This window comes from Vulpes vulpes, chromosome X, assembly GCF_048418805.1.
Source record: "Vulpes vulpes isolate BD-2025 chromosome X, VulVul3, whole genome shotgun sequence".
NCBI lineage: Eukaryota > Metazoa > Chordata > Mammalia > Carnivora > Canidae > Vulpes > Vulpes vulpes.
In genome coordinates this window covers 55,323,195-55,337,316 of record NC_132796.1, presented here as the reverse complement: position 1 = coordinate 55,337,316, position 14,122 = coordinate 55,323,195, and the positions used below count along the sequence as shown (strand labels likewise).

Below are 14,122 nucleotides of genomic sequence, written 5' to 3'. Positions count from 1 at the left end.
TTTGGTTAAATTAGGCCACATTGATGCAGTGAAAACACATGCAGCTTTTTTTTAAAAGATTTTATTTATTCATTCATGAGAGAGACAGACAGAGAGAGAGAGAGAGAGGCAGAGACACAGGCAGAGGGAGAAGCAGGCTCCATGCTGGGAGCCTGACTTGGGACTCGATTCCAGGTCTCCAGGATCACACCCTGGGCTGAAGGCAGCACTAAACCATTTAGCCACCCGGGCTGCCCCCCATGCATTATTTTTAAAGGAGAATGAGGAAACTTACTCTTTGCAAGTTATACTAAATAGAACGATCTCCAACTTACAGAAAATGAAAAGAAATTTGTACAAAACTGTGTATATAATACTACTGTTTGTGTGAAAAAACAGTTTCAGTGCTTTTATATGTATAAAATCTACAAGTGTACAGAATAAAGTCATGAAACTGAGATTTGTTGCTTCCAGGAAGGAAACTTGGTGGCTGAGGGACAGGGATGGAAAGGAAACTTTTACTGTATGCTATTTTATGCCTTCAAATTTTGAATGTTGTGAATGTATTATCTTTCAAAAGAAATATATTGAAAAAAATTTAAATATGACAAAAATTCCATATTTGTATTGTGTTCATATATTTATATAAAGAGATAAAAATCAGAAGGTCTGGGATGATATATACCAAACAGCAAACAGGTATTAATGCCTTTAGGAGGAGGAGGTGGGAGGCTCGATGTATATGTGTGGTAGGTTTTACTTTTTACTTTAAATTTCTTGAATTTAAAAATGAGATTTCATAATTACACAAATTAGGCACATAAAAAAGGACTTGCACCATAAGATTAGGAACATTGGACCAAGAGAGTACAGGTTTTTCAATTCAACCATATATGTATAAGGTGCTCAGCCCTATTAACTTGTCCTTGAGTTATCATTCCCTTGGGTCTTTCTGATGGATTGAGGTAATAACACCTTGCCATGCAAGGACTTGCAATGAAATAGTGAAATGACCATCAGTCTTATAATGGCCTCTGTAGAATAGTGAAGTTTTTGATATCAAAAGTGCTATAAAAAGAGTATAAAAAGATAAGCTATGGACCAACTTCTACAACTATTGCAATGATACAACTCACAATTCGAAAGTATATAATCTGAAGATACTGTCATGTTTTATTAGTTTAACAAAGTTGAAAGTATCTGGTCTGTACATAATGACCTTAACCATGTTGATGCTGCAAGTGAAAGTTCATTGTCATCTTTATACTAAGTTTATTGGTATTTTTAATGTAAAATTAGGACTGCAGATTATTCCTCCACCAGTCTTAGTCCAGGAATGAGGCTCTAACCAGATGCAGTTATGCAGTCATGTGGAACCTTGCTTTCTAGTGCTGGAAAAGATGTCTCTCATTACTGGCTTCAATAAATATGAGTCCAGACTGCTCACAAAAAATAAATATGTAGTCTTTGAGGCTACTGAAAAGATCTTGCAGTTTATAGACAGTAATACTGTGTTTAAGACCAGATTACATTAGATAGTAGGTGTATCACTTTGGATAGTCAACTTCTCCTGATGGTTAACCAACTTTCCCTATCCTATTACCTATCTCACAAAGTTATTGAAACAATAAAAAGATATAACATCATGAAATCACGTTGTAAACTCTAGAGTGTTGTGCAAATATTATCATTATCAACTTTTAGCAACTAAAATGGCAGAGATAATAAGTGGCTATGGGAGCTTCCCTCACATTGTTTTAAAAAAACATTTCCCCTTTATTTTTATAATCACATGGCAACTTTAAAAACATGCAACTTCCAGAAGGTCTCACTGAAAATTTGGCACTGTAACTTTTTCTATCACTGCATGGGAAAAAAGGTAAGAATTAACATTTTATAATACTATAAAATACTTGGTAATAGGAAAACAAAACCAAAATTTGTTGTTTAGTGTTATGTCTTTCTGAACCCCTAGATATAAACAAAAATGATAGTATAAACAATGAATTTTTTCTCTTAAATTTCAGTTATCTACCTCATATTCTACCATGCCATCTTTGTGTTCTTTACCTGGACCTACTGGAAGTCCATATTTACACTCCCACAACAGCCAAATCAGAAGGTAAGAATACTGGTTGCTTCCTAAAGGTTAAAAAACAGGAAAGCAGAAATGCAAAAAAGCAAATAACTTTCATTTACAGGAGAGATTAGGGTAATCTTTAAAAAGGACTCTTAATGATAAAGGTAAATTAAGGGTAGGATGCTCTATTGCAAATTCACTGGCCATACATACTTGAAGACTAAGAAACCACTATTTCAATTAGTGATATAATTATTTTTTAAAAATTTTACTTCAATTCAATTTAGTTAACAGATACTGTATTATTATTTTCAGGAGTACAATTTAGTGATTCATCACCCAGTAGCACCTATCACCCAGTGCTCATCCCATCAAGCTCCCTTCTTAATACCAAGTACCCAGTTTACACCATCTCCCCACCCACCTCCTCCCCAGCAACCCTCAGTTTGTTTCCTATAGTTAAGAGTCTCTTATGGTTTCTCTCCTTCTTTATTTTTATCTTCTTTTAATTTCTTCTCCCTTCCCCTCTGTTCAGCAGTTTTGTTTCTTGAATTCCACATATGAGTGAAATCATATTGTATGTGTCTTTCTCTGACTGATTTTGTTTAGCATAGTACCCTCTAGTTCCATCCACATCATTGCAAATGGTAAGATTTCATTCTTTTTGTAGGCTGAGTAATAGTCATATATATACCACATCATCTTTATCCATTCATCTGTCAGTGGATATCTGGGCTTTTTCCATATTTTGACTACTGAAGACACTGCTGCTATAAACACTGGGGTGCATGTACCTCTTCAAATCAGTACTTTTGTATGCTGTGGATAAATATCTAGCAGTATAATTGCTGGATTGTAGGATAGTTCTATTTTTAACTTTCTTTTTTGTTTTGTTTTGTTTGTTCCTCTTTTTCTAGTTCCTTTAGATGGAAAGTTTGGTTCCTTGAGATTTTTCTTGCTTCTTGGTCTTTCCAGATTTTTTTTCTTGTTGACTTTTGGTTTCATAGCATTATTGTCAGAAAAGATGAGCAGTGTAACTTTGATCTTTTTGAATTTGTTGATACTTGTTTTGTGGCCTAATATGTAATCTGTTCCGGAGAATGTTCAATGTGCACTTGGAAAGAATGTGTATTTTGCTGTTTTAGGATGGATTGCTCTGAACATATCTGTTGAATCTCTCTGGTCTAGTGTGTCATTCAAAGACACTGTTTTCTTGTTGATTTTCTGTTTGGATGATCTGTGATCAATATCAGTGGGGTGTGAAAATCCCCTACAATTATATCTATTACTTCCTTCATGTTTATTATCGGCTACTTTAAGTATTGAATGCTCCCTTGTTGGGTGTATAAATATTTACAATTGTTATATCTTATTGGATTCTCCCCTTGATTATTATATAGTATTCTTCTTTGTCTCTTGTTACAGTCCTTATTTTAAAGTCTTTTTTTCTGATATAAGTATTGCTATCCTGGCTTTCTTTTCACATCCATTTGCCTGATAAATGCTTATCCATCCCCTCAATTTGTATCTGCATGTGTCTTTAAGTCTGAGATGAGTCTCTTGTAGGCAGCATATAGATAGGTCTTTTTTTTAGATAGGTCTTTTTAAATCCATTTTGTCACCCTATGTCTTTTGATTGGATCATTTAGTCCACTTACATTCAAAGTAATTATTGATAGATATGTATTTATTATAGCCATTCTGTTACTTGTTTTATCATTTTTGTAGTTTTTTCTGTATCCCTTTCTTACCTTGCTCTCTTCTCTCATGATTAATTGGCTTTCTTTAGTGATAAACCTTGATTCCTTTCTCTCTATCTTTTGCATATCTATTACTGTTTTTTTAATTTTTGGTTACTATTTGGATTATATATAAGATCTTCTGTATATGGTGGTCTATACTAATTTGATGGTTGGTTAAATTTGAACCCATTCTTGACTTCTCTCCTCCTCACTTTTTAAGTATATGGTGTCACACTTTACATTCTTTTATTTTGGGAGTCCCTTTACTGATTTTTACACATATACTTACTTTTACTACTTTTGTGCTTCCTACTTTCCTTACTCTTGCTTGTGGTCTTTCCTTTCCACTCAAAGACTCACCTTTAAAATTTCTTGCAGGCCTCTGCTTCTCCCTCTGCCATGTCTCTGCCTCTCTCTCTCTCTCTCTCTGTGACTATCATAAATAAATATAAAAAAATTAAAATTTCTTGCAGGACTGATTTAGTCTTTATGAATTCTTTGAACTTTTGTTTGAGCAAACGCTATCTCTTTATATTCTGAATGATAGCCTTGCTGAATAGAGTATTCTTGGCTGCAAAATTTTCCCATTCAGCACTTTGAATGTATCATGCCGCTCTCTTCTTGCCTGCAGGTTTCTGTTGAAAAATCAGCTGATAGCCTTATGAAGGTTCCCTTTTATGTAACTGTCTTCTGTTCTCTTGTAGCTTTTAAAATTCTCTTTCTCACTACTTTTTTTGCCATCTTAGTTATTACTATGTATCTTGATGTGAACCTCCTTGGGTTGATTTTATTGTGGGATCTCTCTACCTCCTGAATCTGGATTCCTGTTTTCTTCCTCAAATTCAGGAAATTTTAGGCTATTACTGCCTCAAATAAATTTTCTGACCCTTTTCTCTCTTCTTCTGGGATCCATATGGGATCAAATGTTATTATACTTTATAGCACCACTGATCTCCTTAAGTCTATTCTTTTTTTGCACATTTTTTCCTCTCACCTACTTCAGCTTGATTACTTTATATTACTCTCTCCTCCAGATCACTGACTCATTCTTCTGCCTCATCCAGTCTACTATATATTACATCTAATATATTTTAAATTTCATGTATTGTATTCTTCATCTCTGGTTCTTTTATGTGTGTTCTGTATCTTTCATAAGGGTCTCACTGATGTCTTCCACTCTTCTCAAGCCCAATGAGTATAATCATTTCTTTAAACTCTCTATCAGGCAAATTACTTATCTGTGTTTCACTTTGGTCTCTTAACTGTAATTCTGTTATTTTATTTGGGACATACTCCTCTGTATCCTCATTTGCCTTACTCTCTGTATCTGTTTCTCTGTGTTAGGAAAGACAGATCTGTCCCCTGCACTTGAAAGTAATAGCCTTATGGAGAAGAGTCCTGTAGTGCCCTACTGTGCACTATCCCCTGTTCAGAACCTGGCACTTCAGGGATGTCTCCTATGTGTAATTCACACACTCTGCCACTGTGACTAAGCTACCTTTTCCCCTCAGTCCTGTCATCCCTATTGGTTCTTTGCCTTTTGTCAGTAGCTCTTTCTCCCTGTGGTGTAGGGCAATATGAGGATGCCTTAAGTTAAGTCAGAACAGGCATTTGCCAGAGATGCAATAGCATGTAACTTCTGGGTGCTTTCCCCATGTTGTCCCTGAGAAGCCTTCACTGGTGGGCAAAGCCTGAAGTCAGACCAATAATCTGCTTCTAGCCGTCTGCTGGGACCTTAGTCCGAGTGGTGTTTGTGGTTATCTTTCCCTCTCTCCTAAGGCACACACTTTGGTGTGCTGCTAGCCATTATAGGAGCTGCTTGCACACTACCAGACTTGTGGCATCATCCTGTATGGGCTTTGACCAAAAGCATATTGAAGAGTGCACATCTACTGGAGCACCATGGGGGAAGGAGGTATTGGTTGGTGTCACTGTGTCGACAGCAAACTTTGTGTGCCTGTGGTCCCCTGTGGGAGGGGCCCTGCAGTGACAGACTGAGATGAGGTATCTGGAGCAGTGAACTGGCAGAAGCAATGCATGGAGGATTTAAGTGGCACTGCTAGCAATTTACATAGCAAGTCCAACTTTAGGGCTGGGGAGAGAAATGGCATCTAGCTCCTTTGTTTCTGGAGTTGTTTGTTAGTTCTGTCCCTCCAGGACATGCTCTGAGATTAATAAATAACTCCCTCCCATATGTCCCAGGCACCTTTCAAACTGCTGCTTCTATACTGTATCTTTTCAGGCTGTTTATTGCGCTGTTTCTTTAAGGGTAGGTACTCAGTTTCTTCTTGTCCACCAGCTCTTCCAGAGCTGAACCTGCTGATTTTTAAAAATTTCAGGTTTTAAGTCCTGAAGTTATAAGAGTTCATAAATTTGGCCCCTCTGGTTTTTAAAGGCAAATGATATGGGGTTTTGTATTCTCTGTGCAAACTTCCTAGTGTGGAGTTTGTTTCACTCCCCTTTTCATGCTTAAGCCTTCCTTCTCTCCCGCAGACAGTCTCAGGAGCCCCTTTAGTTCCTGACTGTGTCTCCACCCTTCCTACCCTCTTTGACATGGCCTCTTCTCTGCATTTAGTTGTGGAGTTTATTCTGCCAGTCTTCAGGTCATTTTCCAGGTTATTACACTGATGTGAGTGTTATCTAGTTTATCTGCGGGAAGAAGTGAGCCTAGGGTCCTCCCACTCTGCCATCTTCCCTGAAAGCCCCTTTATCATCTATTTTTTATGCTATCTATAAGCAACTCACTTTATAACCAAAGGTAAATAGACTGAAAGTGAAAGGATGGAAAAAGTTATTCCAAGCAAATAGTAATTTTAAAAGACCAAGGGTAGGTATACAATATCACATGAAAAAGGGCTTTAAGCCAATAAATATTACAAGATACAAAGAAAAAAAGACCATATTAGTGATGTCAGAAATATGGCAAAGTAGAAAAGACAGCCTTTTTCTTACCACAAAAACAAACAAACAGACAGACAGTATGTTTGAATGAAAATAGCACTGGTAGAGCTCAAGAGTCTAATTAAGAACATACAACAACACAATAAAATAAAAAAAGAATAATCTCACAGAAGGATTACTGGGGAAAGCAGCATGGCTGAGACATCTGGAAAAGACTAACAACAAAGAAAATGGGCAAAGGTTATCAGTATCAGCCATGTGGCAGGTAACAATAAAGTTCCCAGTGTCCTGCTCAATGGAGGAACCTGCAGTTTTCACCTCTGAGGACCTCAACAACTCCCAAGGCAGCCACAAATTCCCACTTCTTTTATAGCAGAGCACTCCATAATGTTTGTTGTGTGGGACCGACCCCAGCAGCCTGCTCCGCAGATGATACTGGCAGCTTTTGCAACTGAAGTAACCAACAGCTATCACCACCACAGACTCCCTATAGAGTGAGACACTGCTGAGAACTTCATATGAAACAGCCACTGTTGTGCCACACCAGTACCAGGTCTGCCATCCCCCTTCCTGCCAAACCTGTGCTTGCCCTAGATCCTAGAGCCATGGCCACTTCATGTGCACCTGCACAACAGACCCCAGCTTCACAACCACTGAATGCACACTCATGCTCCAGACCCTGACTCAATGGCCATTCTTCATGCACCAGCACCTCCAAAACCAGAGCCACCAACACTGCAGGGTATCCCATATCCTAGACTCTGAGACACTATCATTTCATACACACCTGTACTCTGGACCCTGGTTCCATGGCCACTCCTCAAGTACTCATAGGAATTGCAGCACTGCTGCAGCGGGTACACCAGCCCTCTAGAACTCAGGTCCACAGCTGCTCCACAAGTGCTGAAACTTAGGACACCCAAGCTACTGCCATAGCAGGCTCATCCATGCATCTCACAAGCCACTCCCTGGACCCCTGCTTTGTAACTGCTCTGTGAGTTCTTTCACAAAGGGTGATGGGGTCATTTCAACAGCAGGAGTACCTGTGCCTCAGATCTCAGAGCCTCTGTAGCTTTGTGCAAGCCTGTGCTCTGGTCCCCAGCTCCATGGCTGTTCTGCAAGGACCTTACCTCACACACCATTACCAACACTATACAGTAGGGGTGCTTGTATCCCAAGCACTAATACCACCACTACCCCAGACCCCAGAGCAACCCTAGGGGCTTCATGCATGCCTCCACCCCAGATTCTGGCTCCATTGCTACTCCATGGGCACCCATGCATAAAACATCATTGACATAGCCATTGTAAGTGTGCTCACAAGCTGAATCCAGGGCCTGGAAAGATCCTCTCAGCCATGACTTCCACCATGGGAGGAAAAGAGACCAGGAGGCCCCAAGCGCCTTCACCACTGAAGACCCCAACAGCCCTCACTGCCACTGCAGACACCTGTGGGCTTGACCATCAAAGACCCCTTTAGTGTATGTTGATTCTGATGACAGGTAACAGAGGTGCACAGGGACCATGCTACTGCATCTACTCTGGAGCTAGAACTGCCTCATCCCACCCATCAAGCACCCTTGCACCAATCTACAGGTGATGGTCTTTCTTCACTGAAACCAGTCCATATAGTCTGGAAAAGATGACAGCTCCATCAAATATGCACATAAAAGCTCAAGGGAAAATGACACCATTCAAGCAACAACATTCCAATAACTACCTGCAAAGAAATAGATACCTATTTAAAAAAAACTACTTCAAAATAATTGTTTTAAGGAATCTCAGCAAACAGAGAACACAGATAAATAGCTTAACAAAATTAAGAGTACAATATATAAACAAAACAAGAAGTTAAACAAAAATAAACCATAAAAAAGAACCAAATAGAAATTCTGGAGCTAAAGAACACAAGGAAATGAAAAACAGTAGAGACAATATTGACAGCATTCTTAATCAAGCAGAAGAAAGAATCTACAAACACAAAGACAGGTCCTTTGAAATTACCCAGTTAAAGGAACAGAAAGAAAAACAAATGAAATAGTAAAGACAGCTCATGGAACCTGTAAGACACTATCAGGCATAAGAATATATGCATTATGGTAATAAAAGAAGGAGAAGAAAGGGGAAGAAAGCTTATTTAAAGAAATAATGGTTGAAAACTTCCCAAATTTGATGAGACATATGGACATTCAGATATATGAAGGCCAAAAGTCCCCAAATAGGTTAAACCAAAAGAAGAATTCACCAAGACACATTATTTTTTTAGAGAGGAGACAGAGCATGCACAAGTTAGGGAGAGAGAGGTAGAGGGAGAGAGAGAATCATAAGCAGGATCCATGCCCAGCACAGAGCCCAACATGGGGTTTATCTCACAACCCTGAGCTCATGACCTAAGCTGAAATCAAGACTTGGATGCTTAACTGACTAAGCCACCCAGGTACTCCCACCAAGACACGTTATAATCAAACTTTAAAAAATCAAAGACAGGGTGCCTAGGTGGCTCAGTTTGTTAAGCATCTGCCTTCACCTTGGGTCATGATCCCAGGGTCCTGAGATTGAGCCCCACATCTTGCTCTCCCTCTGCCTCCTGCCCCCCCTGCTTGTGCTCTCTGCCTATCAAATACATACATATCTTTAAAAATCAAAGACAAAGAATTCTGAAAGCAGCAAGAGAAAATAGGTTAGTTATTTTCATGGGAACCCCTATAAAGCTATCAGTGGATGTCTCAGCAGAAACCTTGTGTATCAAGACTTTGTAGGATGATATATTTAAACTCCTGGTAGGAAAAGAAAAAATGATGGACCAAGATTGCTTTACTTAGCAAAGCCATCCTTTAGAAATGAAGGAGAGATACTTTCCCATAGAGCAAAACCTGACAGAGTCCATCACCAGGAGAACTGTCTTACAAAAAAAGTGTTGAAGGGAGTTCTTCAAGCTAAAATGGAAATATTCTGATTAGTAATATGGACACATATGAAAGTAAATAAAAATCACGGGTAATGGTTACTATATAACCATTTAAAAATACTACAATATTGTAATGGTAGTGGGTAAATCACTTTTTTTTTTAAGAGCCAGTTGCTCCTTTTTTTTTATTTATTATTTATGATAGTCACAGAGAGAGAGAGAGAGAGAGAGAGAGAGGCAGAGACATAGGCAGAGGGAGAAGCAGGCTCCATGCACCGGCAGCCCGACGTGGGATTTGATCCTGGGTCTCCAGGATCACGCCCTGGGCCAAAGGCAGGCGTTAAACCGCTGCGCCACCCAGGGATCCCGGTAAATCACTTTTAACTCTAATATAAAGGTTAAAAGACAAATCATTAAAATAGTCATAAAAATATAAAATAACCATAGCTAAAATAATTATTAATGAATATACTATGAAAAGGTGTAAATTGTGAAATCAAAACCATAAAATACTGAGGGGAAGAGATAGGGTGACATTTTTGTATGTATCCAAAGTTGCCTTCTAACTAGCTTCAGATAGAATAATACAAATGTGTTTAATGAAAGGTCAGTGGTAACCACGAATTAAAAAATGAACTCAAGGGACACCTGGGTGGCTTAGTTGGTTAAGTGTCTGCCTTCAGCTCAGGCCATTATCCCAGGGTTTTGGGATTGAGCCTTCACTGGGCTTCCTGCTCAGCAAGGAGCCTGTTCTCCCTCTCCCTCTGCTGTTGCCCCTGCTTATGCATGCACTCTCTTTCTGTGTCAAACAAATAAATAAAATCTTCAAAAATATAAAAATAAATTCAAGCAGATACACAAAAGATAAAGAAATAAAAGCACACCACTATACAAAACATCAAATCACAAAAGAAAATAGCAAGGAGAAAAAGAAACAAAGAAACTACAAAACAGCCAGGAAACAATTAACAAAATGGTATAGTACATCCTTACCTATCAGTCATTTAAATGTGAATAGATTAAATTCTCCAACCAACAGGCATCGAGTGGATGAATGGATTTTAAAACAAAACACAACTACATGCTGCATGTAAGACAATCACTTCAGATTTATGGATACACATAGGCTGAAAGCAAAGGAATACTAAAAGATATTCCATGCAAATGAAAATCAAAAGCAATTAAGGGTGCTATACTATAGCAGACAAAAGAGACTTTAAGTCAAAAACTGTAACAGGAGACAAAGAAGATAATTATATAATGATACAGGGTTAAATTCATCAGAAGGGTATAAAATTGTAAATATATATGTACCCAACACTGGAGCATCTAAACATACAAAGATTGGCAGAACCAAGGTGAGAAATGGACAGCAATACGGTAATAGGGGGCCTCAGCACCCCATTTTTATCAATGCATAGATCATCCAGACAGAAAATTAATAAGGAAAAAGCAAATTTGAATAACACTATAAACCAAATGGACCAAAAAATATATACAAAACATTCTACTAGCAACAGAATAATACATTTTTTCCTCTTCACACACAGAACATTATCTAGACTAGATTATCTACTTGACAAAAAAACAAATACTAAATTTAAGAAAATTGAAATCATATTAAGGATAATTTCTGATCATAACTTCATGAAAGTAGAAATCAATAACAGGATGAAAACTGGAAAATTTATATGTATCGGGAGAAGACAGTACATTTCACAACTCATTTTACAAGGATGGCATTATCATGATAACAAAGCCAGACAAAGCCATTACAAGAAAAGAAAACTACAGGCCAATATCCTTGGTGAACATAGATGTAAAATCCTTAACAAAATACGAGGAAACCAAGTTAAACAGCATATTAAAAAGATCATTCATCATGGCCAAGTGGGATTCATACTCAGGATACAAGGATGGTTTGACATATATATAAATCAATAAATGTGATACACCATATTTACAAAATGAAGGATAAAAATCATATGATGGTCTCAATAGATACAGAAAAAGCATTTGACAAATTTTAACATCATTTCATGATTAAAAAAAAAACTCTGGCGGAGGAATAGAGGTCCTCAACTCACCTGGCCCCACCAATTTACCTAGATTACTTTCAAACCATCTTGAAAACCTACAAATTCGACCTGAGATTTAAAGAGAGAACAGCTGGAACACTACAGAGAGAAGGGTTTTCTCTTCTAACAAGGTAGGAGGGTGGAAAAAAACTTTTTTAAAAAAGTCATGTGGGGCAGGGGCCTCGTGAGGAGTCAGGCTAAAGCCCAGTGGCCAAAGCCTCCGGACAGGAAAGCCTAGTTCCAGAGAAGCAGGAACTTTAAAAAATCCCCACCGAATTCTTCCAGGACGGAAAGGTGCTTAGCAGGGAAATTAAGCTGAATAGTAGGAGGGGCAGTGGAGCCTTCGGTTTCCCAGAGTCACTAATACAGGAAGTGCACCCCGGAGGAGAGAGCCCACAGACTCTGGGCCAAACTCGGTAAAGGGCTGGAGCGCACACCCGGCGGGACCTCGGGAGGAGCCGGTCAGTCAGGCTGGGACTCCGGGTGGAGGGGACTGTGCCCTGCTGCCTTCAGGAGCTGTGCCTCCGAAGCACAATTCCACGATTCCAGCAGCACAGGCCAGGGATTCCAGCGTGCCTTGTGGACACAGCCCACGATCCTGCACTCCCCCGGGAAAGGTGGAGGCGGGAAGGCACAGGACAGCAAGGACTCTCCTGCGCTGAGCGCCCCCAAGCTGTGCAGATCACCACACCTGCAACGGCCTGGGAGCATCTAAGCAGGTGCAGACTGAGAGACTGTGGTAGTTACTGCCGGGAGCTGACTCCAAAGCTGGAGATCTGGCCACTGCCATTGTTGTTGTTCCCCCTTGTTTCACTGTGTGCCTGGGAGGAGCGGAGACACCAGGGGACAGACACCTCACGGGGTAAACAGCTCCCACTGAGCCCAGCACCAGGCAGGGGGTGGAGCATCTCCCCCAACTGCACACGCCTGAGAATCAGCACAGCAGGCCCCTCCCCCAGAAGACCAGCTGGAAGATCAGGGGAAGAGCAAGTTCTTGACCAAGCAGCACTAGAAAGCTCTAGAGGAAGTCGAGAGATTTACAATATATAGAACCAGAGGGTACCCATCCTATTTTTTTCCTTTTCTTCCTTTTTCCAGTAAAACTCGTTTTTATATCACACTGTAAATTTTCAACTTTTTTTTCCCTTTTCTCACCTTAGCTACGATATTTTACCACCTCTTCATTTTTAAGATTCTTCCTTTGTGACTTTCATATTTCTACAATTACAGGTCCTAGATATATTTTCCACTTCTAGATTCCCTTCACCATGCTCAACGTAATTTTGGGAGATATACAAGATATGGGTTTTTTTGTTTCTCTGCCTCATTTTTTTATACAATGGTGGAAGTTAATACCTTCTAAAACATAACCGCATGCACCCAGAACCAACTAGTATATGGTGCTCGTTCATGCTGTGAAATTCATCATTCCCATTTTGCCCCACTCTTTTATCTCATTTATGTTTTCGTGGTCAATGTTGGGGCCTTCTATAAGTATTTCTGGTTTATATAAACTCAGGACAGAGCATCTTCTAACATCTTCTAATGTACAGAACTTAATATACTCAGAAACAAGGGGATCACCCTCTAAAACCCCTCAGGTAGACTACATTCTCCCTCCACTACAACTTCCTCACGACCACCGTCTCTCAGCCCCCCCTTTTTCTTTTCCTTTCCCTTTTTCTTTCTCTTCTTCTTTGGGATTCTTGGCCTTTTATTTTATAACACCTTGTTTTAAAATATATTTTTCACTTTAGAGATCCTTTTGTTTTATAACATTCTTTGTTTTCAATTTCTGGTCTCTGACCTCATCAGAATCATCTAGGGTGAAATTTACTTAGGCCATGATTGATGTTCTTGACTCAGTCTGCTTATACAGCCAATCTGCACTAAGCAAAATGACTAGAAAGAAGAACTCTCCACAAAAGAAAGAATCAGAAACCATACTCTCTCCCACAGAGTTACAGAATTTGGATTACAACTCGATGTCAGAAACCCAAATCAGAAGCACAATTATAAAGCTACTTGTAGCTCTGGAAAAAATCATAAAGGATTCAAAAGACTTCATGACTGCAGAATTTAGATCTAATTAGGCCAAACTTAAAAATCAATTAAATGAGATGCAATCCAAACTGGAGGTCCTAACAATGAGGGTTAATGAGGTAGAAGAACCAGTGAGTGACACAGAATACAAGTTGATGGCAAGGAAGGAAGCTGAGGGAAAAAGAGAAAAACAATTAAAACACCATGAGGGAAGATTAAGGGAAATAAATGATAGCCTCAGAAGGAAAAATCTAGGTATAATTGGGGTTCCAGAGAGCGCCAAGAGGGCCAGAGGGCCAGAAAGCATATATGAACAAATCATAGGTGATAACTTCCCTAACTGGTGGAGGAAAACAGGCATTCAGATCCAGAAGATAGAGAGATCCCCCCC

General features: G+C 39.3%; 1 protein-coding gene across 5 annotated transcripts in view; it reads left to right on the top strand.

Annotated features, from left to right (window-relative positions):
* Positions 1 to 14,122, top strand: part of ZDHHC15 (zDHHC palmitoyltransferase 15) — a 172,635-nt gene that overhangs the window by 67,251 nt on the left and 91,262 nt on the right. For 4 of the 5 annotated variants that reach the window (XM_025987814.2, XM_025987813.2, XM_072744823.1 and 1 more), the window contains exon 3: positions 2,007 to 2,101. The exons of the other annotated variant lie outside the window; for it this stretch is intronic. In XM_025987814.2, the coding sequence (XP_025843599.1) occupies positions 2,007 to 2,101 (95 nt within the window). The remainder of the gene's footprint in view (positions 1 to 2,006; positions 2,102 to 14,122) is intronic. 5 annotated transcript variants of the gene reach the window in all.